The 27,823-nt window shown below is 39.2% G+C and overlaps 1 protein-coding gene across 9 annotated transcripts in view; it reads right to left on the reverse strand.

Annotated features, from left to right (window-relative positions):
• The window catches only part of PLXNB2 (plexin B2), a 258,439-nt gene that overhangs the window by 12,988 nt on the left and 217,628 nt on the right, over positions 1 to 27,823 (reverse strand). For all 9 annotated transcript variants that reach the window (XM_068931608.1, XM_068931623.1, XM_068931644.1 and 6 more), the window contains 14 exons: positions 20,269 to 20,405; positions 19,444 to 19,611; positions 17,702 to 17,810; positions 15,684 to 15,911; positions 15,019 to 15,195; positions 14,410 to 14,549; positions 13,259 to 13,359; positions 10,758 to 10,987; positions 9,536 to 9,717; positions 8,714 to 8,780; positions 8,458 to 8,604; positions 5,107 to 5,263; positions 3,986 to 4,086; positions 3,006 to 3,090 (listed from right to left, as the gene is read on the reverse strand). In XM_068931608.1, the coding sequence (XP_068787709.1) occupies positions 3,006 to 3,090; positions 3,986 to 4,086; positions 5,107 to 5,263; positions 8,458 to 8,604; positions 8,714 to 8,780; positions 9,536 to 9,717; positions 10,758 to 10,987; positions 13,259 to 13,359; positions 14,410 to 14,549; positions 15,019 to 15,195; positions 15,684 to 15,911; positions 17,702 to 17,810; positions 19,444 to 19,611; positions 20,269 to 20,405 (2,029 nt within the window). The remainder of the gene's footprint in view (positions 1 to 3,005; positions 3,091 to 3,985; positions 4,087 to 5,106; positions 5,264 to 8,457; positions 8,605 to 8,713; positions 8,781 to 9,535; positions 9,718 to 10,757; positions 10,988 to 13,258; positions 13,360 to 14,409; positions 14,550 to 15,018; positions 15,196 to 15,683; positions 15,912 to 17,701; positions 17,811 to 19,443; positions 19,612 to 20,268; positions 20,406 to 27,823) is intronic.

Here is a 27,823-nt window from a genome sequence, read left to right on the forward strand (position 1 = left end):
AAACAGAAAAAAAAAACCAGAATAAGTTATCAACAGAGAGCAGTTTTGGCTTACAGTTCTGTACAGAAATACTAGTGCAAAATGATTGAAACCATTCTCCATCTTGATACAAATCAGTAACTACATTTATTGTCTCTAGAGGCAAAAGATTCTGCATTTAATTTGTCACAGCCTCCAGCCTATGGTGTCTTCCTGTTAGAAGCTGTGATTTAAAACCAGAAGGGAAGCAATGCCAGGTTTTAGAGCAAACATCTCTGAACACGGTTTTACATTTTTGTTCTGTGCAAAGCCTACTACTTTGGCAGACAGTCAGTAGCTTCAGCTGACAATTCTCAATGCAAAAGGTGCAAGTTAATGAGAGACTCTGGATAAAAGGAAAACCACTTTGTCACAAGTCTTATTCAAAGAGCAGGGATAGGATGTTCTATTTATTCCAACCTTGTAAATCCCTGCCTGTCATCTAAATGCATATATGTGGGAGGGGAAGTCTCTGATCTTTTCCTCTCCTTTTTACACAGCATAGCATCTCAGAAACCACTGTCACTGTGGGCTGTTGCTTTGCCCTAGCTTTGTAACATTTTATAGCTTTCCAAGAGAACAAGCTGGCATCACGTAGCTCTGAGGACCCCTAGGCACTAATGAAAATGTGCTAGCTTGGCATGAAACACTCTCTTCCCAAATGGGTACATTGTCACAATGCAAGAGAGGTTGAGGAGAAAAAAAAAGGTGGAAGTCATCTTCTCTTCATGCTTTGGGCTCTGAACTGTCTCTACAGGTTTTTCCCCTTATGGATCAGAGTACTCATGTGATAGCACTGGCCCTAGAAGTCTGCTTTTCCTTTACAATTTAGTATGCCACATGTATGACTAAAGAGCTCGTCTTGGAGTACAGACCAGGCAATTCAGTAAGCTTCTTCACACTGAACTGAAGCCAAAGATATAATTACAGAGGAGAAAAAAATAAATAAAAACCTCATATGGTCTGGTCCCCTACGGCCAGCCACACCACACAGAGAGCAAGGCGGGGAAGAGGAAGCTTGGGAAGCCAGAACTGGACACTTAACGCCTACCTGTGTTAAAAGAAAGCAAGCAAAGAACAACAACGGGCTCCATTTGTCGGTCTGCTCCAGCTCTTGGCAGCGGAGGTGATTACCGCCTCAGCAGTCAGCTCAACAATCAGTGCAACAAAATTGAACGAGGACTAGGAATCAGCTCCTCACCTTGCTGCACTTCACTGCCCTCTGTTTTAAACAGAATGGCCTTTTAAGTTAAAATGCTGGGTTGGCAACTGCCGTGACGGAGGAGTAGTCACCGCTTGTGCTACTGTGGTAGGCACCTCCAGCAAAGAAGTGAGAGGACAGCAGTAGAGCTGCAGCTGTGACCATTACAAGAACCTCCAAAGACCCTGGAAAAAAATCTCAGCAAAAAGCACCCAGGAGGAGAGGGTAAAAAGTGAACTGCAAGCAACGCTGCCTGGACTGATTTCCTGGCCAACTCTCAACGCTAATGAAATGGAAGTCTGCACACTTTTGTTAAATAGCAATATACATCACAGCTATCAGCTGGGAGCCATCTCCTTGAAAAATGTACATTTCTGGTATATTATTTCCAATCTGTTTGACTGCCCGGCCCTTGAAAACTTATTAAATATAAGATCAGTAAATCTGTTTAAAGGAATGAAACTATTAGGCGAAGCAATGGCTTTTGCAATCAGTGCTAGACAGAAAAGTGTATCAAATGACTTCAAGGAAGGAAGAATGATCTCCACAATTATCATCTCATACATCTAACTTCTATTTCATGTAAAATAACTGAATAAAGGATAAAAGAGAGAACCTGAACATCTAAAATGTGAAGGAAACACATATGACAAAGAGCATAAATTTACGAGTAAATATTTCTATGAAAATCTAAGTGCATTCTAGGCTGGAAAGGATATTGTTTCTCAAGAAGTTTTGAGATTTAGGAATTTGGTCTAGACAGAATGTTGACACGTGGAATTTAAAAGCTTTAAAAGATGGTTTCCAAGCTAACAGGCCTTATTCTGAGTTGAGAAGTCTAGCACCTTGCTGTAGGCAGCAGTATTGGAATTAACTTTATGTAACAGCTGCATTAGTAATATGAAAGAGTAAATATTATAATGATATTCCCGAAACTAACTTAAAAAGAACAAAGGAATTGGGGAAAACACTGAATCTGAAGAAATTATGTGAATGGAATGAACAAAACCAACGAACCAACCCTGGAAAATCAAGCTAATATAGCTGAAGTGAAAAATCACTTGCCATGCACTCAAAGGGAAGGAGACACCAAATACGAACATACAGAGACGAGTCTGCAAGGCAATATAGCTACAGGAAATGCAATAAAAAATGCACTGCCCTACACCAGATTGCTAATGTCATGGAGCATGGAAGCAGGCCTCTAGCATGGGTTCATCCAGAACACTGTGTTAAATTCTCAGTTTGATGGAAGTGAAATCTGAGCGAAGACTAAGAAAGGGCAGAAAGAAAGAGACAAAGAGGTGAAGCTGAGGGAAGATAAAACAGGTGTTTTAACAAATGAGGCAGAACACAGAAATTGTCTAAGCAGTCCACAAGTATCTCAAGCTTGTAAAGGTGAAGGATGAAAAGAAATGTAGCAGTTCATGTGCAATGGAAAGAGCTGACATGGCGTAAGTAGGTGTACTGGGTTTAAGAGACAAAACGTCAGGAAATGTTTGCAAAAAGCGATTTCTATTAAGCTGAGGTACTGACTCATACCGATTATGGTGAAAGTCGCATTATTTCAGGCTTTTATAACTAGGAGGGAGAAACAACTGTACAGTGGGTAACACAAAAAAAGTAAGCACTATACTACTTGGTGAGGAATGTATAGCTCCATTGACGCTCTTGATAGCTCCACTGACACTCTTGATAAACAAGATCAAGACAATAGTGTCACTGTCACTGTGCAGGTTTTGACTTCTAGTCCTTTTGGGAGGTGGGGAAGCCACATGATACATACTTTCCCCTGGGACATCTTGCTGATTATCCTCCGGCTGCTGGGAAATTCCCATTTTTGACAAGATGAGCGTAGCACCATCTCGGACCTTTGAAAAGACAAACACAAGGACGTTATTCCAAATAAGGCAGCATGACTGAACCTTGTTGTTAACACCTAAACTGCAGTTTTTGCAATCTTTTGCAGGGGATCTGGACTTACGATAAATTTTGCCCTTCAAAGGATTCTTGAGTGACTGTGCCTGTGATTCAAAACAAATTCCCTCTTCCTCCCTTTATAACAGATCACATTCAAAACCTCTTCTGAGATTTCTGAAAATACTGGAAACATATGCAAGACTTCAGTGGTTCATTAATGCGGTGTGTGGGCCCTTTGCACAAAAATGGATTTTATCATGAAGAATCAGACCTTCTTTCTGCGGGAGTGACTTCTTACTTTCCTAACTGGAATATTTATTACTAGAAAGGGATAAATAGCATAAAGGGAAAGACAAGTGGACTGTAAGTGTTTGGCAGTGAGCATAGTATGAAACCTAAAACAGACAGTACAAAAATATCAACACCTGCTCTCCTGACTGTGTTGTTGAATAAACCAGACCAACCTCAAATCTATTTAGTAGGAGAGCAAGGGCAAAGATAAATCTCAGGGGTAGGAAGTGACAGAGAAAAGAAAATAAGAGATGAACATGAGACCTAGCAAAAGCACAGACGGCTTTTTCAAAAAGGAATTTAGATATGGAGTCAGCAATGATGAGGAAACCAAAGTGCTGGAGTTTAGGTAGCATGTTTTTGGTAAGAAGTTTAGGCAATATGTCTAGACCTAGCCTTCCACGCTCACATGTTTTTAGTGCCTAGGCCCAGAGCTAGTTTTCTGTGATTCTTTACGTAGCACAGGAGAAGTTTCTCTAAAAACAAATAAAGATTTTGTTTATTACTAGAGAACAGTTAACAGATGCAAAGAAGTGCTCTGAAACATCTCCTTACATTATAATGCATTAGTGTGTTGATGCGTTTCCATCTGCCATCTCTTTGTGATGTTAAATCCAAGTCTGAAAGGATCTGTGCAGTAGAACCTGGACGCCACTCTACAGAGTAATTAAAAGGAGGAAAAAACGTTTTTTAAACATGTGCAAGAATAACTACTCCAAGAATATGTTTCAATTTAAAGAACTGCTGAGGCACTGTGGAACATCATTAAAAAAAAAAACGTTCGGGACATGTCACAATATGCGCCATTTACTGCTTTCTAGTTTGGCCTTTATTATAGATGTCTGCATAGTTTGAAATAGTTTACACTTTTCTAAGCCATGCACATGATTCCTGACTATTTCCAATAGAAAGTGCAATTCCTTTGCATAAAATATAACAATTATATATTACAAAAACTATTATAAGCCCAAAATAGAGCAGTAGGGCTTCCTATGGAATAGAAAAGGCATTTTTAAGCAACTTACTAGGGCTTTCTGAAAAGTAGGAATTGCATCCTCTACTTTCAGACTAAGGCAGGAACAACGATATCACAAAACTACTTAATTAGAGCTCTCAGTGTGAGAATATTAACCTTTTAACAGTCACATCAACATTTTCAGAACAGAACAGCAATTTTGAAATTCTTCAAGAAAAATGATTTTCAGAGGTTGAGTGACTCATCATCTCCTGAAAGTGCAGCTTCTTTATGTTGTATTTTTTTTTAATAGCCATCATGAGCAAGTCAAAATCAGTATCAGTTTCTACAACTGCATCATTACTTCTCCATCAATTAATTGTCCATGCTGTCATTATCACATTAATTAGGACCTGAGATACTGACTCTATCAGGCATGAATACATTTGTACTAACAGTCATTAATGTGCCCATTGCACACTAACAACAGACCAAACTTTCAGAATCAGGAAAAAGAACTCTATAAGAAAGTATTCATTTTTTAATGCATATTAAGACTTCTGCAAAGTGCTGTACTTCTGCTTTCAGCTGAACATGAACTCAGCATTTTAATCGTATTTTTCTTCTTTTACAATAAATTGCTTTTGGAGAAAATTTTTGCGGAAGAAAACCACAAAGCGCATTTCACCTGTTCAGTACAGTAGCACAAGTAGCTGCTTACCAAGAACTACGCTGTCTGCTTTTGGCCACTGTGAACATGGCAGATTTCGATAGACTTGGTCTATTATCTTTTCCTTTACTTGCGATATAGTATCACAGTTCAGCACTTTCACAGGTATGGAATCCGTTCCTCCGTCCTGTACATACACATTTACTGTCTGTGAAGGAAAGAATGTACACAATTATTAAGACAAATTCTAGCTCATTGCTTCCATTATGACAAAACAGAAAAGATGTAGAATAGATTTTCTCATGCCTAATATGCTATCATTTTTGAGCCTGTGGAATTTCTTAATGCTTTAAATAGAGGGCGGCACAAGAATAAAGCAGCTGGACCACTGACAAATTACATCTTACGTAGCCCAATAACCTAGGACATAGACAAGCACAAGTAATCCAGTACCCCAACATAATGAGTTACCCATCATTTGAGCTGCACTTCACTGAACTCCTAATATATTGTAGCTGTGAGCTTGCATGTTCCTTCATGCTATCTTCATGGTTTTACTGGTATGGTATGGCTGCATTCACAAATCTTCATGGTTTTACTTCACAGGTAGAGCGGACTAATGAGTGTACATGTCGTCATTTAATATGGCTCAGGTGATGAGTAGTGACTTGCTCAACTCTTGTAACTTGATCTCCAGTGACCAGCTGCTCATTTTTTACATTTATATATATTACATACATAACACAGGTATACATACATACATACACACATACATACATACATACATGTATAAGCCATATACAGCATCTTTGGTGTTCAAACATTTCATTTACTTCTTACTGCTATTACAATTAGTCTAGTACCTCCAGAAAGCACAGTAAATAGTTTATTCTAGTTCTAAAATTTACTGTTTTCTGCTAGTATTGACATGTTTTATTTATGTTAAAGAGAATGTCTTCAAAACCTGTAATTTGCTAAATCTAGGGTGATTTTTTTAAAAGTAGCTCCATTATATAAGTGACAATTTCAAAACAGGAAAAAGCAAATGAGAAGACGATGGCCAAGTAAGTGAACCTTCATGGGAGAAAAAACATCCAAGAGATATTATGCAAGGTATTTGTCTTTCACTAGTTAAAACAGTGAGTCTTCATACATCTTTTGCTAGTCAGGTGTCCTTTGGAGGCAGACGTCACCTCTGACATATGATTGGCCAGTGAGCCTAAGCACCTCACCCCTCAGAAATGGTCTTGTCAATCATAATTTCTAATTTTATCAGAAATAGACTTGCACGGTTGTTATTTTTAAACAGTTAAGAAACCATGCCATATGGCAGTTAAATTAAACATGATTGTACTGTCCCTTGACAGAACTCTCTAACTAATCATGAGATTTCACCTTCCTTTTCCTATTAGCTTTATGGTAATTAGACACGATTTTGTTGCTGGTTCAGTATGCAGCATGTCAGTGCAACTAGTGATGCAAAACAGACTCATCTTTTAAATAAGAACAATTAGAGAGCAGATAACTACTCTACACTGTCCTTTCTTGCTATGCCTCAGTTTCAGGCAGAAGTGAACTTATTAACATATGCATTAATCTACCTCAGTGCACAAATGCTCCCTGTTTACTAAACTCAATGCAACAGTTACTGTAACACTGTCATCATCACATTAAAGACCTAAATAATTAAAAGCCATACTAACCCACTTTATAATCTTTCATCATACATACACAGATATCTATATCTCATCACCTTACGAACACACACACACACACACACACACGCTTTGTTTTATGTCAAATAAGTGAATTTGGACCTAGTACCTCTACGATTTACAATGTTTAATATTTAAGTAGTAGGCTTGTTCAGCCCACATCTGATTACATACACAAATCTTCTGCTTTCATATTGCATTCTTCTAGCTTAATTGCAGGCATCAGATTTTTTTGTGAAAAGAAATAGACTGAATAAAGAATTACTGACATTAAGTCTCACATATGTAGGGTGCAAATAAATTGTGTTCACTACACACAAGAGAAAGTATAAACAGGGTTGCCAGTCAGAGTGGCACTATGGGTGGTACTTTCAGCTCAGATATGAAGATGAGAGCTCTGGTAATCCCCAAAATATCAACCGAACTAAAATACTACTTCTTGCCCAGCACACGCTTTTCCTCCAGGCAGTCTAGGTCATATTCCAGTGATTCTGTGCATTAAAGTCCTACAGCAACCTCCTCACATCAGCCCTCCTATCAACATCCTTTCAGAACATACAAAACGGCGATTTTACTAGGACTTTAATAAAGCTTTTTGTTAAGTTTCTCTCTCCACACTGCAAATATGTCAGTGCATCTTTCTCAGTTGGAGACAACCACAAATGGCTACTAACATGTCAATAAAAGAGGAACCACATCAGAGTCTATTTAAAGTCAGCGAGAAAAAAAAATCCTGTGCTGATCTTTCAAGGACAGCCTGGGCATCTTGTATATTTGTTACACTGTATCCTGAAGAAAATGTGCAAAATGTGCAAAATTAGAATTTAAACTTATACTTTCCTTCCTAAACAGCTAAAAAGTGGGCTGTTTTAGCTTTCAGAAATACAGGGCACCCTGTGAGTCAAAGCCTGTTTGAAAAACTGGTGTAAATTAACGGCAGTGAACACAGTTAAGCCAAAGCAGAATTTGTAATAAGAGAGAACTGAACGTGGAGCTGGAGTTGGAGCTCAGAGGGTGGTGGAGCTTAGAGGGTGAATAACCTGGGCAGGGATGCTCATGTCATCCTACTTCAAGTGTCTTACACGGGTCTCCAGACCTGCCTGTGGAGGCACCTGGCCAATGCAGGGCATTTAGGCTCCTTAGGTGGAAACACACCCCTTTGAATATCAGTTGGGTTATGCATGTTCAGGAGACTTTGGCTCATACTCCGAGAGGCGCAGAGACAGGTTCACAGGGTGATCTGGAGACTGCAGAGCCCATCTTACAGAACTCCAGAGGAGCTCATCTTGATATACCAGTAAAATTATCTCCAAAACGACATTTGATATTCTGACAAGTCGAAACCACAAGAGAGAAAGATAACCTGAAGTTCCAGGATAATGTCAGTGCAAGAACTTAGCAAAAATCAATTATGAATGAATTTAGTTTGGAAATGGGAAAAAGGTCTCAATTATTATAATAATGGGAATCTTCAAGGGGCAAAGAGGGGCAGTCTTCAAAGAGGCAAAACTTTCCTGTCTGGAGGCTTGCTTTTGGTCAGACTATGTACAGCACTGTCCATTACCAGTGGACATACGCATTTCTATACATATCACAGTGGTCCAGAAAGAATGCACTAGCCTAAGGCTATAGATCTTAATTTTATAGAAGAAATGATTTTGTAATATATTAATCATGCTCTGCTCACCAACTGTGTATACTCCACATCATCTCCCAGTAGGCCCGTGTCATTCAATGTATATTTGGCTTTCTTCAGTACGGCATCCACTGGGCCTTTTTCTACCTGATGTTTGATAGCCTTGAACAATTTATAAAGAGGCTCCCCAGCATTGTCCTGTTTAAGCAGAATAAAAGGAAATAAAGCAGAAACAAAAAATATACTCAATGCAGCATGTTTACGTATTACTGACAAAAAAACACAGGCAACAGACTTCAGCTCTTACCTTGAGGTACTGATATAAACAAATAGACATCCAGTTCGACAACATCCTCTCAACAACAGTTTCAGATCTAAAAAACGCAATCCCAAGTATGTTAAGAATACTTAATGACAAAGTTTTAAAGAAAAACATTGCTTGAAATATAATATTGCTACATGCTTAACCGCATGCACTCTCCTAATGCAATGATTTCCCTATAGAGTCTTGAGAGCATGCACTTGCTTTAGGATAAGTGCTTTGTATTGCTCATCATTCCCGGGTACCTTCAGCTCATTACTGAAAAGCACACATCCTTTATGCAAAATCTGAAATTGTGACTGTGCTGTAAGAACAAGAGATAAAAAATGAACCCGGTTGTGCGGTTACTGGGGGAAAAAAACAACTGACTACAAAAGTACAACCATGTATGCAGAGCATGGCCTTTTAAAAATGTATTTGGGATAATAAGAGGGTTAAAAAACATTAGAGCAAGCTCTCACTGACTACACAATGAGAACTGATTAGATGCGCTCATTTCGAGATGACAGGTGGTAAAAATGCTAGATAATTTGGAATAAAATTAGATTTAAAAAATAAATCAAATATTCAGTATTATATTTTGAAGCTAGATGACTGGGTAATCTTGACACAGATTTGACACTATAGCATTTGGATATTCTGCTGCCAACAGTTTTGCCTTCCACAGCTATTCCTGTTGATCTTGTTTTCCTAATATACTTAGGCACAGGGTATTTCTGACTTCCACAGATATTATAATACCTTGCAAACGAAATACATTTACAGAAAAATAAAGAACTACAGAAAACACGACTGAATCATTCAAACCTTCTCAGCATCAGCTTTGGGTTTTTGGCCACAACATACTGCTCCATCAGTTCCAAGAACAGTGTCCTCATGATGTCAGTATAATATTCTAGCTTTCCATGTAAAGCAACGGTCAGTAAAGATGCAAAATAAACTTTAGCTCGAGCAGAGAACTCCCTTTGGCTTTCCAGCGTGTGAATAAACTGAAGGAGGAAGCAAACGTATATTTGAGTCAGAGAACAGGTTTGTAGAGTACCTCAAAACTTGTCTGCACTAAAGGGATGAGCAACATTATTTTAACATTGATCTACTATGCACAGCATGGAAAGCTTTTCAGAAGTTTGAACAAACTACTTACAAATAAATGTTGCCTATAATTTATTTAACTATACACTCACACAGTCTACTGGACTAACCCAAGGAACACATATATTTTACCTGAAGCACTATAAAAAGGATGTTTTAATTAAAAGAGAAAAAGGTGTTCTGTGCCAATTTTTTAAAAAGCAAAATCAACTCCCCTCTTCCCCGAGTTCCCAATTCTTTCACATCAAATTACGAAAGACACTAACCTAAGTAAGTACACCTGGGAATGCACTCTCTTCTGCCATAAGCTGTAATGATACCATTAACTAGCTCAGCACTGGAGCCTCATTTAAAAAAGCAAGTTAGAAGCCTAAATCTATATTTAGGTATCTGACAATCAGCTCACTTTTTGAGAGTGAGCAATTAGAATTCTTTTCAGAGCAGCTGAGTACTCATCAATCTTGATGAATAGGCCACTTGTTCCTGGTCTGAGGCGTCTATGCCTCTCTCTCTACGAGACAAAAATCCAGTTTATGACTTCCAGTAGGTAACTGCTGTGACCATGACACACAGCTGAACCAGAACTGAATCTGTCATTCCACTGATTAAATTTCTTAAGAGGCTAAGGACAAAGTAACTGGGTAACTGCAGTTTTTCTGCCAGATCAGGTAATGTCTGTTTCCCTACAGCCACCGTAACGCTGACTAACTCTGTACTGTATGATCCGGGTAATTCTACAGAAATACGATCATGCCTTCCCCCCAGGGAAGCTCTGGCAGTGATGCCACAGATCTGGCATCAGTCACTGTGGAACCAGAACCTTATTAAAAATCACTTGTTTTTAATAATTTTGCTTCAGCTGTGCAAATCTACTGGGTGGTCTGCATACACACGTATGCTTAGCTAAGAGACAAGGTGAATCTTATTCAATACTCACATTAATGAGAAATGATTTGCTATTGAGTAGATTGGAGAATTGGTTCAAAGCCTGCTCCACAGTCTGCCGCCTCGCCTCTGGAATATCAAGCTTCCCAGTAATCATCACGTCTTTCTCTCCGTCTTTGGAGGGCAAGAAGAAGACTCTGTCTGTGTACGTTTTGTAGTCTAGCACTGGAATTCCAGCTTCATTTATATCATTTGTCTGATCTTCCATCTCTATCATCAGATCTAGAACAGGCAACAGAGTTTAAGAGTTTTTTTTTTTTAATTGCAGCTTTTTTAGGCAACATGGTATCTTTGAGTGCCTTGTAAATGTAGGAGAAGTAACTGAACACTGAAAACTGTTCTTCACCCCATATTTTCCCTTGATATTTTTACCAATTATGCTGTTAGCTGTCACCACAGCTAATCCTGTGGTGACATCAGCATACCTGTTTTTAGCATACATTCTTTCCTTGTTGCTTATATACAATGCCTATAGGGCCTCAATGGACAATTGGGTGAAGTTCAAACATACAAACATAGAACGGTAGGAAAGAGCAAAAAAAAAAGACAGTGCATTATCATTTTCTGTTTTTTTTTTTTCCTCATGTACACTCTATTCCCTCTGATAGGGAATTATTTATTCTTTTTTAAATGATGCAGTAACCCAAGGCAAAAAAGTACAACGTAAAAAGCAGCTTAAAGTTTAAAGCACAATAATTTAATTGGAAGGGAGGGGACAGCAGGAAGGAAGAAGGTTAAACAGTTCACTGAAATTGATGAAAATACTTCTACGGGACCCAAAAGCTTTCAAGTTCTTGAAAGGGACAACAATTAGGGAACCACCTTTCGGAGCAGTTATTTTAGCTGAAGGCTTTCCAATTACTCAGTATTGCGGATTGACTAGAGCACCACGTTAATTAATATAATGACCTACTGTATCAGCAATTTTTATTGTTCGTGTCATTTATTCTTTTATCCCTGTATTTTAAAGCATTCAGGAAACCTAAAGGAGGAAGCATCTTGTGGTTTCCAGCTTTGTGGTATTTGTACTTCCTGCCTGATCTCCATTTCCTTTGCTATTATTAGTTCCATGTATTTTAGGTTTTAGGCTGTCTGCACTTCATGGTCTTGTCATTACAATCTTACAGTATAGATCCAGAATGTGTTTTGACTTTGGTGTTTCATTTTACTGTCAGCCAAGGAGGAAGCAGTTTAGGATCACTCCTTGTACGTGCATTCTGCTTTCTACAACCTTTGTGCTTGGTGGAGCAGATATACTAGGACACAGGGAGGAAACCTTCAATTCAACAAGCAGTGCGGCTACAGCAGGAGTTTGCAGCGACTCACTGGGATCAGCGAGAGAAAGGCACCTTCTCAGTTCAGACACGTGTGTGAAGCTGCATGGGGGAGGTTGTGAGAGGGCTGTTAACCTTGACTGACCCTCTCACATTTCAGAAAGCAGTTTGAAATGATGCTCACTCAGGAAGAGCTTTTGATTCAAAGATTTGCTGCTGGGTTCTGTCCAGAACCTGGAAGGAGTCAATTTTCCAGAGAAAGAAAGCTGATATAAGAAAAGAGCATTCTGTCCCAAATGGCTGAAATTCCAGGAAAATAAGACTTTGAGAGGCTTCCAGCATTGCAGAAATCTTGTGAAACCCTGAGCTCCAAAAATTGATTTCAAAGTCTAACCTCAAGTTGGTGTTTAATTCAGTCCTGCTTTTTAGCCACTGTCAGTATGAAATATTCTATTGCTTTTTAGAAATAAAACGTGTGCTTTTTCAATAGATTATTTCAACATGACGCAACAGCAAGTATGCTTCAGGTAATGAGGTGACATCTCACGGTAATCATTTAGGCCAGTTTTTGCAAACTCAGATGCCTAATTTAAGTAACACTGTAGAAATGCTGAGCCTTCACACCTCCCACTGTCTTCCCTGGGATGATGCCTCTATGTTCACCCAGAACAATTAGCTAGCTCCTCAAATGAAGCTTAAGGTTTTCCTGATAAATAGGGCAACATGCTATTTCTTTCCTGCAAGCTTGCCAAATTATCCCTTTGTATGCTGATTGCTGCAAATACATTTCGCGGCTCTGAAAAGAGTTTTTAATGTACTTGCCTGGCACAAACTGTCATTATGCTCAATACTAAGGGCACGGTTAGTTACTATAAAACTTCTTTCCTCTGTATCAATGGCCACTCGTATCAGTGGCTGTAAACAACCCCATTCTCAACTAGTTTCTATTTCTCATTTGCTGACTAACTCCCGTGCTTCCTTTAGACTAAAACTGTCCATTTCCTTTAACAACCTTCAACTCCCTATTTTATTTTATTTTATTTATGACTTTCATATATAACAGTCAGCAAAATATTTGCTCTATGTCGATGTCTGCAATCTAAAGCAGTTAGATCTACTAATTATTTCCAGAAGACAGCCTTAGTAAGATAGCACAGTTGCTCCAGCCCATCTCATGATTTCTCAAGAGGACCCACAGGAATGCCAACATCAGTCATACCCGTGAATTCCTTTTTGCACCGATCTCTGACGCTCTCCTCCAGTCCTTCTAGTTGTGACTTGATTTTTTCATATTCTCGTTCTGCTTGTTGGCTCTTGCGTCTTTATGAAACAGAGGTAAGATATAGAAAAGTTACAAACTGTAAAAGCAAATTGTTTGCAATAGCCCTAAATGCGAAGCAAAAGAAATCATTGGAGGACAATGTCTTGTTTTTGATTTCTTTTAAAACACTAGCTGCAGAGAGAAAATGGAGGAGGAGAACAACAGCAGTGGACCAAAGATTCACGTAGTGTAAATCAGCCTGGCACCACCAGGGGCCTACCGCTTTAGAGCACACACAGGCCAATGATTTAAAATCCGGTAAGTAATAGTTAGGAATGCTTGTGATCATATATTAAGTATAGAAACTTAAATTGTATATACTGAACAAAGATCACTTGCAACATGCTCCACCTTAGCTATGAGGCCTCAGGGGAGCGTACCTAGGACTGGACAGAGCAGGCTGAGGACATCCAAAAGAAGGCCACTGCTGTACAACACGCTTGAGCGTTACTTCAGCTATATTGATACGCACTATTAGACTGAAATCTATCCCGTGCTGAGGGCCAGTACGAGGCCTATGTATTACTAACCTCAATATTGGCCTAAGCAGGTCTTACATGAAGCACAGACACTGTTCTGGCCCTTTGTGAAGCAGGAATTTCACCGTTAATCATGAGATTTGTGTGTGGATAACACTTATCTCAGCTGGAACGATCAAAATGATCACTTAGCAAAATCCATCCAGCTAAATGCTTATAGAGATGTATGCAGAACTAGTCATCTCCTCCTTCACAAGAGGCACTTTAGATGCAATTTCAAGAAGGTATGCGTGCAACTTGGTCTGCGATTGTGCACTTGGAAAGCCCGGGACCAATTGTTTGGGCTTATGTATAAAAGACAGACTGCGCCGACTGACACCAAGGAATTTGGTGTATGAGAGAGGAATAAATTGGTGCTCATACATATTTCCAGTTGTAGCTGCTTTCCTTAACCGTACAGCACACAAAAATTATAAAGATCCTTTCTTTTTGTAGACTGAGGTAAAACAATTAGATATCACCTTCAAAGCTTTAGGATAGCAAAAGCTTCTAATTAAAGGAGCTTCTTACCTATAACAGAAAACAGAAATGATGATGATTCCTATCATAGGAATAAATACAAGTGGCAAAATAAGATTCAGTGGGATGTCGCTCACACGTGTATCATATTCCACCCTTCCTAGGATCCATTCTCGGAGGCCAAATTTCACCTGATCAGATAAGCACAGACATTTGTCTCAAAAAGCACAAACGGAGAGTGGTTCATTTCTCAATTGTGTTCCAATTTCTTACTAATCCTTGCAATCTAGTGAATTTCTAGCTCAAACTGCCAAACAAAGGAACCATTTCTGCATATTTTATACTGTATTTAAGTGACTAGCACTAGGTTTCAAAAAACAACGTTAATCTGTTTTACAGAGGTAAAAAAAACCCCAGCCTGTCTAGCTACAAATATACATTCCTATGTGACGAAGGCAGAAGGCAATCAGCAGCTTGGGGCTGCTTTTTATGTGCAACGTCTTCTAGACAGTAGGCAGAATCTGCAGAAAAGAAGAACTGTGCAAGGCGTTTTTCACAATATTCTAATGTCATTTAAAAAACCAATTATTTCAGTTAAGAACCTACTGTATCAGTGTCACTTAAACACAGATAGTGCATTATTTTGAAAAGGTAACATACAATGAATTCAGGAAGGTTATTGATAGTATCTCTCTTCTGCCGTTTCTTGGGTTGAGGCTGTACTTCTGGTGGCTCACAGTATAAGTCCTTCTCAGTCAGGGTTTTTATGTTGCACGGTTCATCACCCACAAAAGCCTGGGCCTCATCTATTGTCATGGCTTTGTTCAGATTACTGCCCTAGACAGAAAATACAAGGCTAAATCATCATCGCAGGAAGTCTTGGGAGACAAGTAGTCATAAGTTATATAAACTTCTGTTGGGATCATTCGGAGCAGAAAATGCAATTCGCATGGTGGTGTACAGAGGAGAGGAGAATTATGCAACTGCCCTTCCTTCTTATTTTCTTCTTAGTGTAAGAAAGGAAGGAAGGAAACCAACCCCAGTCCTCTGTCCTCCGTGGGGATCCCGGAGAGAGGTAGTTTCCAAATTCCAGGCTCAGCAGTACAGTGCATCATGATGAGACACAAAAGAAAGAGAAGGGGAGCGGGGAGGAAAGGGGCCCTGACAGTGCTCAGCACCTAGCAGTGGTAAGGGGCTCCAGTAAGCATTTTGGGTATGGCACCAAATAGCTACTTGTCGTAGGTTAAGGTTTTGAGAAAGACAGGAAACATTCTGCACAAGTTTTAACGACAAAATGGGCCAACGTCATCTCTTGACAAGTTTACCTTTGCATGAATAAGTTTGTTGACTTGTTTTTTGATGCCATCTGTGAAGTTTTCAAAGGTTGGGTCTGCAACATATGCAAAGGAGTGGCTCTCATTTTTTACAACCAAATGATAATGATCCATTAGAATAATAGTGGTAATATTATAGTTTTCTGGATCTTCCAGTATTGGTGGGGAAGAGAAAACCACTGTGGTTGCACTGAGATTTGTAACAAGTTTTCCATCAAACTATAAGAAACAAGACGAGAAGAACATGCACATTTTAGAGCTTGATTGGTTCCTGCACATAACTGTTGGTAAGTTTACACTGTAGAAATGAAAGCACTGTGAGTTATGTCCTCTCCATACAGCAAAAATAACAAAAACAGTATGAGATACCTTCTGAGAGGAAAACAAAACAACGATTTGCTGATGCGAAAAAAATACCGATTCATTGTGTTCTAGTACCTGCCCCTCTTAAAAAGCTTAGGCTACAGCTCCACTTCCGTCTGCCTCCAGATCCTCTGGCTCTGGACCACACTGGGCTGATATCATTAAATTGCTCTAAGATTAAGAGGTTAACACGGTAGCTTTAATCCAGACTGTTTTCTGTACCATTAAGCATCTCAGGTAAACTCTTTTCTTTTGACATTGTAAAATATCTTGCAGAAATTCAATATAAATACTAAGTATAATTTCTGAATAAAATTTACCAAGAGTCAATTAACAACTCAAGTTAACAACTCAGTTAATACTCTTCCCTGCCCCCTTCCCAAATAACATAAATCCTAGAAAGTCCTTCAGTCATTCAGTAATGCCAACTGCAGACAACAACACTAAGAGGAACCTTTAAAATTTCTTACATTATCACCTCTGTTCTTGATTTTGAGAAATCAAATGCAATTTGATATCTTCTCCTCCTCATTTCTGATATCATGATTAAGTAAATGTGAATAAAAGAAAAGATTTTAAAGTGTTTCCTAGACTTAACTAAGAATATGCACAATACATAATATGGACTTAAGCTATCACGTTTGGGAGATGTGAAGCACACATAAGGAGGGGTGGGAAGAAATCTTGATAAACACGGTCAAGAATGCTAAATAGACTTTGAGATTATCTTGAGGTTTAAGGTAAGCAGGATATAGAAGAATTATATTTTGCAGTTTATGGTATGCAAAATGTATGCAGTTTTCCTTCTTAAAATTATAGTTCTAACAGAGCCAAATCCAGCAGGCTTTGGCACACTCCAGAAGTTGATTCATACAAATATATATATAAAAAATAACACATTACTAATTCCATATAATAATAATTACTTTTCAAAAATTAGATCACATGAAAATCTTAAATTGAAGAGTTAGTATTAAAAATTCTCCATAATGGAAAATGTGTTCTTACTGGAAGATCACTTTAACTTCTCAGTCGTTGTATTACATTGTGATCTTCATTAGAAGAGTGAGAAATTCCGATCTTTTGGAAATGTCAGTTCTTCTTACCATGAGACACAAAAAGGGTTTGTTTTACTTTTTAAAACTCGTAATTGTGCGCATGTTGTAAGTGCAATATGCCTGAAGCATATTGCAAGAAATAAAAGAGAAAGATTTTGTTCTTTCTTTGAGGTGTGAGAAAATAAAAGGCTCTGACTGTGCAAAGCCAAGCACTCAGGACTGTCTGCATTTGGGTCCTGTCTCAGGCAATTCTCTAAACCTTGAAGACGGAGCAGAGAGAGAGTGAGAAACATGAATTACACCACTTTCAAATTCTGAAATATATTCAGTTTACCATTCAAAGCTTAGTGTTTCCATCCTTATACATTTTTCAACAATTTTAAAGCAGAAAGTTGCAAGGTACCACTAAATGTAAGTAAAGATGGCGGGACTAGGCTTTTTTTATATAGCTAGAAACAGCCAGAAGTCTTTTTAACCTTATTCCACTCCAAGTCCAGTGAGGTCAAGCGGGCAAACTTAAATGCATTTTTTTGCAGACCGTATTTTATGTATCTACTGTGATGCCTTTGGGGAAAAAAAGAAAATTACCCTTTTGAGAGTTTGTTTCCCTGCTTCTGGACGCTCTGCATAAACCACCAGTGAGAATCTCTGGATGATGTCAAAGCCAGTTCCAGTTACCGTGATATTTCTCCCTCCACTGAAAGTTAAAATTAAAAAAGAAAACAAGTCATTGGTAAAATACGATACCGATAGACTACTTCATCCGGCACCACTACTAATTGTACTGAAAGTAGTTACGGAATGCCTATAGGATAATGAGATCTCCTACACAAAGAGCTTCTATTAAAGGTATCTGTAACCACAGCATTTAAACGGAGCAAGATGAACTTTAAACTAGTTTTTGGATAGCGGTCTAAAAAAACTACAAATCCCTTTCTCTGTCAATATTCGGGGCTTGTTATTGATGCCTTCTTCTATGTGCTTCACTTCATTTTTTTTGGAAATCTCTCCACCCACCACACACACAAACAAAGGTGAAAGCATTATTTTCTGCAAGTCTCTAGGGCTTCTCTGTTCACTTTCATTTGCAAATTACTATTTATAAGAGAGTGAATTCACATAAGAAAAAGTTGCCAGTGAAAGGTGAAGATACCTAAGCAACCTGGATTTACAGGGATAGCCATCCTTAGAAGAAACCATTAAAGTAAGGTCCAGTTTATGAAGAAGAAGAAGAAAAGTCTTTTAAATCCCCTGAGGTAAATCGCTATTGGTCTACCAAGGAAACCCCAGTCCCCACAAAAGAAATCAAACCAAAATGAGAAGCAATGAAACCAAATCCTTTTCTACATAAGTGACCACTCCATATTCAAAGAGGCTGGTACCAAATCCTCCAACAGAAGTCACAGCCGATTTTAATTTTAAAGCTCTGTTTTTAAGGTCATGATCTTACACTTCCTTTTACTGAAAGAGAAAGGAAGCATCTTGATCTGTTTTTCATATTCCAGAATATGAAAATGCCAACTGTTTCCTACTAGACAGACAGGTTGGAATATTAGGGAACAGCAGAGAGCAATGTGAGTAAAGGTCACAAGTTTGTCCTTGTATCAGTTGTGGAATTACTCTCAAAATCAGAGGCACACTAAGAGGGCATTTAAACAGGTGATTTGCCATTTTGCTACAAACGTTAACAGTGGCATATATTTCTTTGGTTTAACAATTAGTACTAGACGAGGTTTTTTCCAGAAGAAACAGTGTTTTGAGTGAACAGCTACTAGCTGGGACATGAAGTGAGCCACGGTGCAGGAGAGCCCATAGCTTTTAAAGGCCTTATTGAACCCTGATCTAAATTTCCTAAAAAGAGATTTTTTCTCATGGGAGGAAAAAATGGTAAGCCATGACTTACTTTCGCTATTTCCATCTTACCTACTAAAAGCTGAACAGGAGAACTATTAGAAACTTTTCTGACACTTTAATACTAATTTCAGAAGATGATCTCGCCTTTAGAGAGAATAAGAATTTGTAAGTAACACAAAGATCGTGTGATCTGACATCATACCTAAATCCTTCAAATCTTTTCCTTTAAGACATTTTCATTTATAAGAAGCTCATTACTTTTTCTGATTTCAAGATTTAGCTTTGAAGTAAGGGTAAACAGAATACTTTCAAACGCCAGCTGTGGTTTAGAAAGAGTTCAAAATCTATGTATCTAAAATTGTGCATAGATAGAGCACAACAGCTCTTATGTTAAACAGTTCTACATGGAAGAAAATCTATTACATATATTTTAACCCAATCAATCACAAATGAAGTTATGACAAACGTTTCATTACCTGCTGAAGCTATTCACTGGCAGGAACTTGGTGACAGTAGGATTCTCTCTGTATGAAAATTTCCCTGGAATGCTACTTGCTGCGTCCCCATAGCGGACTCTTACGTCAACATCTTCAACCTTGCTATTAGGTCCTGTAATGCAAACAATCTTGTCTCCAAACTCAGTGCTAAATCAGAGAAGAAAGAGAAGAGGAAACATCTTCAGTTACTAACATTATTATAATTTGTATTTATTACTGTAGGACCCCAGAACCAACAAGAATGGGCCCTATTTTGCCAGGTATTGAATAATTAGAAGAGGGGACAATAATTTCTCCAGATCACTTAGAATCTTACCAAAAAAGATATTGGATATGAAAAGCAATAGTGCACAAACACAGGGACAACAAGATTTCAGCACACTTCATGTTATTCTGTTTGGGGTGGGGTGGGGGTGGGGAATGGGAGCAATTAAGAAGAAGAAAAGCAAGAGAGAGGAACAAGTCAAGGGACACTACAAGACTAAAATTGGAACCACTGAGAAGATACTGTGGGAAATGGACAAGTTTGGAACATCCAGTCAAGCAGAGAAAGCTGAAACTGGAAAATTGTTTGAATATCTGAGTTCTCCCACTTTGGCTGTTTTTGCAGCTGCTTCTTCCAGCTGGAGCCCCCGAGTGAGTTTCTGTCTAAACCTTACGTGCAGAGCCACACTGCATGGGATGAGTCACTACAAGACATACAATAGATTTGTGTAATTCCAAAAGGCCAGCAAGTGCCAGCACTTGGCTGGTGCTTGGTTAGGATGCAACCCTATTGTTAAGTCCTCAGCATTTCATACGTACACGTTGCAAGGTTCACTGCCGACTAAAACATGAACATCCTGCTTGGAACCCGTTGCCAGGTTTGTACCAGTGATGGTAAGTGTGGTTCCACCTGCTTGTGGACCTCTTTCAGGGCTTATTCCAGAAGGATGAGGTTCCTGCAAAAAGGAAGCAGTCAAACTAATTAAGAAAATGAAACCAAATTTACACTCAATACGTATATGTTATATAATAAGAGTAGTATAATATTACCTGTAAAATAATAAAATTAAACTAATGTAACAAGCAGAAATCTTCCACCACACAGCAAATTCTTTCATTATCCATTGTGAGCGAAGGAAGAAGTGACAGATGATGTGAATGCATTCGTGTTTTTTCCAAACTGTACTTTACGAGGCTTTGTACAAATTTAAATTCCCTATTTGCAATATGGAGAGAGTCAGCTGCCATTAGGTTTGTAAGAGCTTCCTCTTGGACTTCCTGTTTTCACATCTATTTCATGATTTCCCTCTTCCCTATGGCTGAGTGTGCCTTAACCTTACCTCGCCCTTCGCATGCATTCTACATCAACTACAGGCAAGACAAAGCATGGTTTTCAAAACTGGTAGCAAAGAGAAAGGATATTAAGATCTCATTTATCTCATACGGTTCTCAGTCATGGAAAAAGGTTTACCCTCTTTCTCGAGCAGTGAGCTTGAAAAAAAAAATCAGAAAACATTAAATTTTTCTTATTCACCTAGAATCTTGGAGAAGATTTTTTAAAAACAATGGAAACAGGCAGACAGGCTTCAAATTATTATCAAATTCATTGTAAATTTAAATTTCTCACATAATGTCACTCCTTTTGTTCTCATCTCAATCTTTATTTCAGTGATCATATTTGCTATTCGTGGATATATGACAAATGTTATAAATTCACAGTGAGGGTGCTTTTCACGAAAAGTGCAATTTAATTACTTCATCACTAAGTAGTCCCTAGTTCCAGTTCAGAAAAGCATCACTCTTCAGGATAACACTGAAGCTCCCAAACCAAGAGGATGAACGAAGCCACCTAACTTACAAGAGACTCTTTCCTTGCACCAGCCCAATGCCAGTCCCCAGGGTTGGGAAGGGACGCAGCCGGCTCAGCGCCTCCCCACGCTGGCCAGGACGCTCACAGACATGCCGCAACCTTGAGTCAGGGTGATGCTGCTCTGTGTGCCTGTAGCAAGGCTGTTGTGCACGGGGAGCTGTCTCGGCACAGTAGGTACCCAGAGAAGATCCTGGGCCCACACGAGTGGCAGGGCTGTTGCTACAACGGACGCCGCGCTTGCTAAGGTGTACCAGATGAGAAGCTTAGGGAGGCTGTGAACAATAATACTTTTCTGGTGTATAATGATGCTTCTTGACCCATGTTCAAACGCAGGCGTTCCTTAAATGAGTCAAGAGAGCAACAAGACCCTGCTCGTGTGTACTTGCAAATAACGTCTCTCCTCCTCCTCCTCCTCTTGCCTAAGCTTGATGAAAAGAGTGGCTGATTATGAAGTCCTTGGTTGGTGCTATTCGGTATGAAGCATATACAAATCGAGCAAGAGTAAAGAAGCTGGAAGGCTCCCCCAGCCAGTCAGGGTTCACCAGATCGCCATCCCGCTGTACCGAGCCCATTCTAGATGCCACTAGAGTGAGGCCACTCTAGTGAGGAAAAGCCACACTCAGAAACGGAGAGCAAAAGGGCCAGGCACAGCTGGCTAGTTCAATATTACTGGGATGATTTTTAGAGAAGTTTTGTGGTGCTATTCTTTCTGAATAAGGTGAGCTATCCTTATTACGTATCAAAAAACTCCCCCCCACCATGTTATTTCGCTCATGCATAAACCGCCATCTCTCTAACTGCCATCTCTCTGTCAACTTACAGTAACAAAAACTAAGGCCCAGAGATGGCAGAGAGGGAGGTGAGGGAACAGTGCACCGCGTTTTGGTTCACAGTCCAGTGAGCCTCTTACAGGTTTTCAGCAAGAAGAAGGGATCAGTAAAAATGCATTCAGTCAACCTTGTGTTTACTTTACAAATATGTTTTACTGAAGCACAAATACTATCGAAACACAGAGAACTAGTACTTGCTGTGCTAGCTGTAGGCTTCCATGTCTGAACAACTTCTAGGACAAATGCATCACGGTTCAGCACACTTCACAAATCCACAATGACAACTGTAATTTGCTCAAAAGTCATAGAGCCTTAGGAATATGCTTTAACACTAATTGGGTGTCAATTGCTGTTCTTCCCTAAGAGAAATCTGTTTGTAAACCCTTCACTCCTCAAGATTTACTTTGCTTCAGCATATGACTGCTCACATACACTAATATTTGCTTTTTTTAAAATTTAATACATCACTTGAATTACAAGATTTTATGTAGAGAAATGAATCAAAGTCACTTTTAAAGCGTGGCTTAAGTCAAAAAAGGATCTTAGATTCAATATAACAAATTTGACTAAAACTTGCTTGCTGAAATCTATACAACCCCCTCTGTCAGTACTCTTTGGATTTAATTGCTTGCTGATATCAGCTAAATTGAAGTAAGTCATGCAAGTGTAAATAAAAAGTTTGTGGTGTTGTAGCTAATTGAGTTTAAAAATCACACTTGAAGTTTAAATTGACACAAATCTAGACATGCATATAAAGGCTCCTTTGTGCTTTTTTGGTAACACAATTTTGTTAAAAAGATTATAATCAAAATTACATATGAAATACAAGGTAAATTACTTATGAAAACGTATCAAATATTTTAACTGTAACCTTAACACATGGACAGAGGACAGTAACTGTACTTAGTTTTAGATCTTGATTATCATAAAACGTTAAGTATATTGGACCAGTGTATCCTCTAAACTAAAAACCACAGCAATCATTGCCTGCATAGCACATATGGGATAGTTTTCAGAAGAAAGCATCCCTCAAGAACCACTAAGGAATTAGTACAGACAAAATCTTTATCCCTGAACCTCAGGAAAACTATGTAAAACTTGTAGCCTTTTCCTTAATATTGCTCCCATTTAAAGCTAAGCCTTTGAGCACAGACTGGGGAAGGTGAGGAAGGAGATTTCTGACGCATCCCACAGCACAGTCCTCTGACACCACACAAAAAATACAAAGGAAGCTTGCTAAGAAACTTCTGCTAGGTCCTTGCGTTCCTTTCTTCTTCAACAGTGCGAAATAATTAGACTAATAAAGCTCAGTTGAGTTGTTTGATCAGGAAACTTGCAGCGTGTCAGTTGGCTATGTGCCTAATGGTAAACATTGAGCAAGCTACAAGCTTGAAACAAAGTTCTCCAATGCCATTCTCTGTGCAGGATCTTTCAGAGGTGGCCTACATTTATCTGTCTGTGAACAAGCATGTAATACCTAGGTAAATACACAGCTATCAGAAAGCAAAGTTATCTATAAATAGCATAACAACAACGGGTAAGTGAGGTAAGCATCTATTCAATTTTCCCCAGAATTTGTTGTTTTCTTAGCAAGACTCTGACTCTGCTGAAGGGTTACATACAGCTGCCAAGAGGAAAACACGCCATTCACACCTCAACCCCTCGTCCAAGACATGGCAACAGCATGGAGCCAGCCCTTCTTAAACTCACCTGGGGCAGAATTAAAAATGGAGGCCAAGAATTACTATGGCAGCTAATGTAGCTACTAGCTAACGAGGAGGTGGAATAGCCACGTTTAACCCTTACTTTCTCTTCAATCACTGATTTTGCAGCAGCTCCTCAAAGCTTCAAAATAGCCTAATTTGAAGTACTCATATTTAACTTATTTAAAGTAATTTTGCAAAAACCAAGAGTACTCCAGGGACCAAGTAATGTGGATGGCTCATAAAGATGATCTAATAAGGAGGAACTCAACCATCCTCTGCGTGCAGGAGAATTCTTCAGGACGATTGTTAAGACAAAGCATTGCATAATAACAGTTCCTTATCGTAATCTTATCAGGAAAATGATTTGATTAATTTTAACCAGCTATTTTCTGTTTCACATCATTTGTTTTTCCCTCCCTTCCTTTTGAACGATCTGCAGAACAAGCAAGTATTTTAAGTAAACTATCAATTAGTTTTTAAATTTTAATAACTAATTTAGAGCAAATCTAATGCACTCCAAGCATACTCTCCTAAAATGTTCATGGATGGCTCAAAGAGCAAAGGTACATCAGCCCACCTGGGGGTCTTCTCAGAGGACCAGTAAAGACCTTGCATCATCTAAATGCAAAACTGGAAAGCAATTTTCAGATATGATATTGGTTAGACAAGATTAGCAGGAGAAGACCTTTGGCTGAATGCCAATATAGTACGAAAATGTGCTTTCAGGGGTGGTGCAAGCATTCAGCAAAGATTACGTTACCTGAGAGAAGCCAGTCCCTTCCCACCCCTGACATCGCACCTAACAGCAGCACAGAGAGGCTCAGATGCTTCACAACCACTAGGTCTAGTCTTATCTTGTAAATCCTAGCAAAGCTGCAAACCCCCACAGCTCTATGCTCCTGAACGCAGTCACACAACTCTCAACTTTACACGAGATTCCTTCTACTTGCAAAGGAAAATGAGGGGCGGAGAGCAAATCCTCCATTGCAAACCTTGCTTGAGGTTTACAAATGCACCATAAAAACGCTGCCTTTACCAAGACACAAAAATCTTTAATTTGCACTGAATCGTGAGCAATACTGAAAATTCAGGCAGTACAAACTGCACATATAAACTTAAGACCTCAAGAGTTGTGAGATCAGTGATATCACCTTTTCAAAATTCTCTCCAGGATTTGTTCTCTCCTAGCTTCCTCCCTTTTCTCATTTTAGTCCCTGGATCATCATAAACACCCCGCTTTCATTTTCAGCACTCAGCTCTCTGCGCCTCGCTCTCTCTGTTCACTCAGTGAGAAGGTGCCCAAGGGAAGTCACACTTTCTACAGCATGACACTACAGTGCCTGTTGCAATTACGATGCTAAGCAGAGCATTTTGATTGTGTGACCTACAAGGAATTTATAGCAGCTTTAAAATAATACTTCTGGAAAACATCATCCTTCGTGAGGACTTGGCAGTATTTCATTTCTCATGGACACAGTGAAATTTGAACAACCCTACAAAAACTAATTTAACCCTAGTTTTATAATTCCTTAAGGTGTAGAATATCATAGTTCACATATATTTCAGTCTTCTTATTTTGCTTGAAATGGAGGAATTTTCTTTCAGATTTCAGAGGACTATACTTCTTTCTTTGTCAACGTACAAGTATTGTTCATTCTTCCAGATAGTTTAACGTTTGAATGAGAACAAATCTTTTTTTGCAGGAACAGATTATCTTGCATGTGGGTTTTCTGTTTTTAAAGAGCCTGTTCCTATGTCTATCAATTGCTCAGCAGCCTGTTTCCCGTTGAGTCTTGCAGGCCATGTCCCAGCAGAGTGACTGTTTCACCCTCTTACGCTTTCAGGATCATGTTCTGTGTTTGCAGGAAGAGGATTTGCAGTTTTGTTAAAACAAATGCCCATCCACATGTTATTCGAGCAAGGATCTACTGTCAACAGATGTAGCTTGCTCCCTACTGCTTAGTTTATCCTGAAGAAATAATTTGATCTTGACAGGATTTCTTGCTTGCAGGTCTGGGCAGATTTCAGTTTGTAAGTCACGGGAAGCTTGGTTATTTATAAATCTTACATACACATTTTCCTTACATCCTACTTTGGGGTAATAATGCTGGGCTAGGGGTGTCAAAGTCCACCCGAACCTCAGCATTACCATATTGCACCACGCTGCTGAGTTAGTACTCCTGAACTGACGAGTAGTTCTTCCAGACCTTTAATAATCAGCTTTACTGTAAGGCAGCTTTACTGTAAGAATAATAAAGCTAGGTAGAGAGCTTATGTGACTGTGGTCAGGACTCATTGCATTCATATAGTTTACCTGAAGGCAGTGGTTATATGCTGCAAATTGAAGTAGTAAGGCAACGACAATTTCCAAGTAACATCCTTGTACATCGCCTGTGAAACATAATGTTCTAACAGCACCAGCTTCTTTGGCAGCAAATTCATTTGTTCTTTTTGTAACACCAGTGAAGTCTTTGTAACTCAGCAAACCCTCGCTTGGCATTTACTGTGTGCTCCGTGCTACTGCCTCATCTTTGCATCAGGGACTCCTCTGGGCTTCACAAACTGTACTTTTGGGTTTTGCCTCATGGTAATGTCAGTCTAGCCTCTGAGACACTCTGAGCTTCATCAGCACAGGGGTATTGGAAAAAAAAAAAGATTAAGCATTGGCAAAACATCTTCCGCTGGCCCAAGTACATATATGACTTCATGTTCGGGCCATTTTCCAATATCATGTTTTCTCCAGAGCCGTCAGAAGTCTTTTCCTTGCATTCTATTTGCATCCTTTGCCTTCTCTTTACAAATTTGTTTCCAAAAATACTGATATAGTTTTCCTTGTAGTTTGATGCTGTCTGTGTGCTAGAGGGTGAATTATCTCCGTGTCTGTTTGAGCTATAATCACATTTAGAAGTGAAGCTACTTATTAGCAATGTACATGACTGTTTGCTCTTGATAGAGTTACTGCAGACCCTCTGAGCATTCACATCTGAGCTCTTGCATTTTTCATCCTGTTTATTAATCTAGAATGAACTTTTTCATCTTTACTATTTTATCCCTTGCAGCCAGTTTTTTGCAAAGTTTGGAAGGTGATCTGCTATTTCTTTAGGTTTCTGATCACTGTTTTATTAAAGATACTTTTTATAGGCTGAAAATGCTTTCAGAGGGCTCTTTGGATTTTAGATCTCTCTGCTCTACTGGTGCCAAATCCAAGCACATGTGACTACCAGATCTGCTTTCACCCAGCACACAGTAAGGTTATTCTTACTCTCTTTTTCTTTTTTATCCAGTTTCTTGCAATTTTTATGCTAAGGACATACAGAGGTGCTAAATCGAACCATTCCCCCAGCCTCTTGCCTCTCTCCCATCCACCCAACTTGTAGTCAGGACCTGATGTGCCACTCTGATTAATGTTCCTTTCCACTGGTTTTGTTTATTTGCTTCACATTTTTCTTGGTTTACAGTGTCACGTTGCACCAAATCCATTCTGGTCCCTTGTACAGCACTCCAGAAGAAACCGGGAGTGCACTCCTGCAGCTTTCCACTGAGGTACTGTATCTCTAATTTGCTCATTTCTCTACGTTTTTACTCCTCTGTTGACAAGCGCACGCCGAATTTTCTGTGCTCCTGGGCATGACTCTGTACTATAACACTTCTCTGAGGTAGGAAAGTTCTAGCCTAAGAACTACACCACTGAGATAAAAGTGGTTACCCTTTATTCTTCACTAATGCAGAAAATCAAACAGAGAAACAACCAGCCACCAAGAAGGCTAGTGGTGATTCACACGAGGGGTCAGAAATTCATAAACAGTAGGAAGGGAACAGAGGAGGGGAGCCCAACAGAGATGCAGAGAAACCTTGGCAGAAAGTCCATGCTTCAGAGGCGGATGCTGGAGGAAAAGCAGCTGTGCCAGACTACAGCAGAGAAACGAATGGCGAGGAAAAAGAGGATGGTGAACGATGACGCTGTGAGA

This window comes from Struthio camelus, chromosome 1 (genome assembly GCF_040807025.1).
Source record: "Struthio camelus isolate bStrCam1 chromosome 1, bStrCam1.hap1, whole genome shotgun sequence".
NCBI classification, from domain to species: Eukaryota; Metazoa; Chordata; class Aves; order Struthioniformes; family Struthionidae; genus Struthio; species Struthio camelus.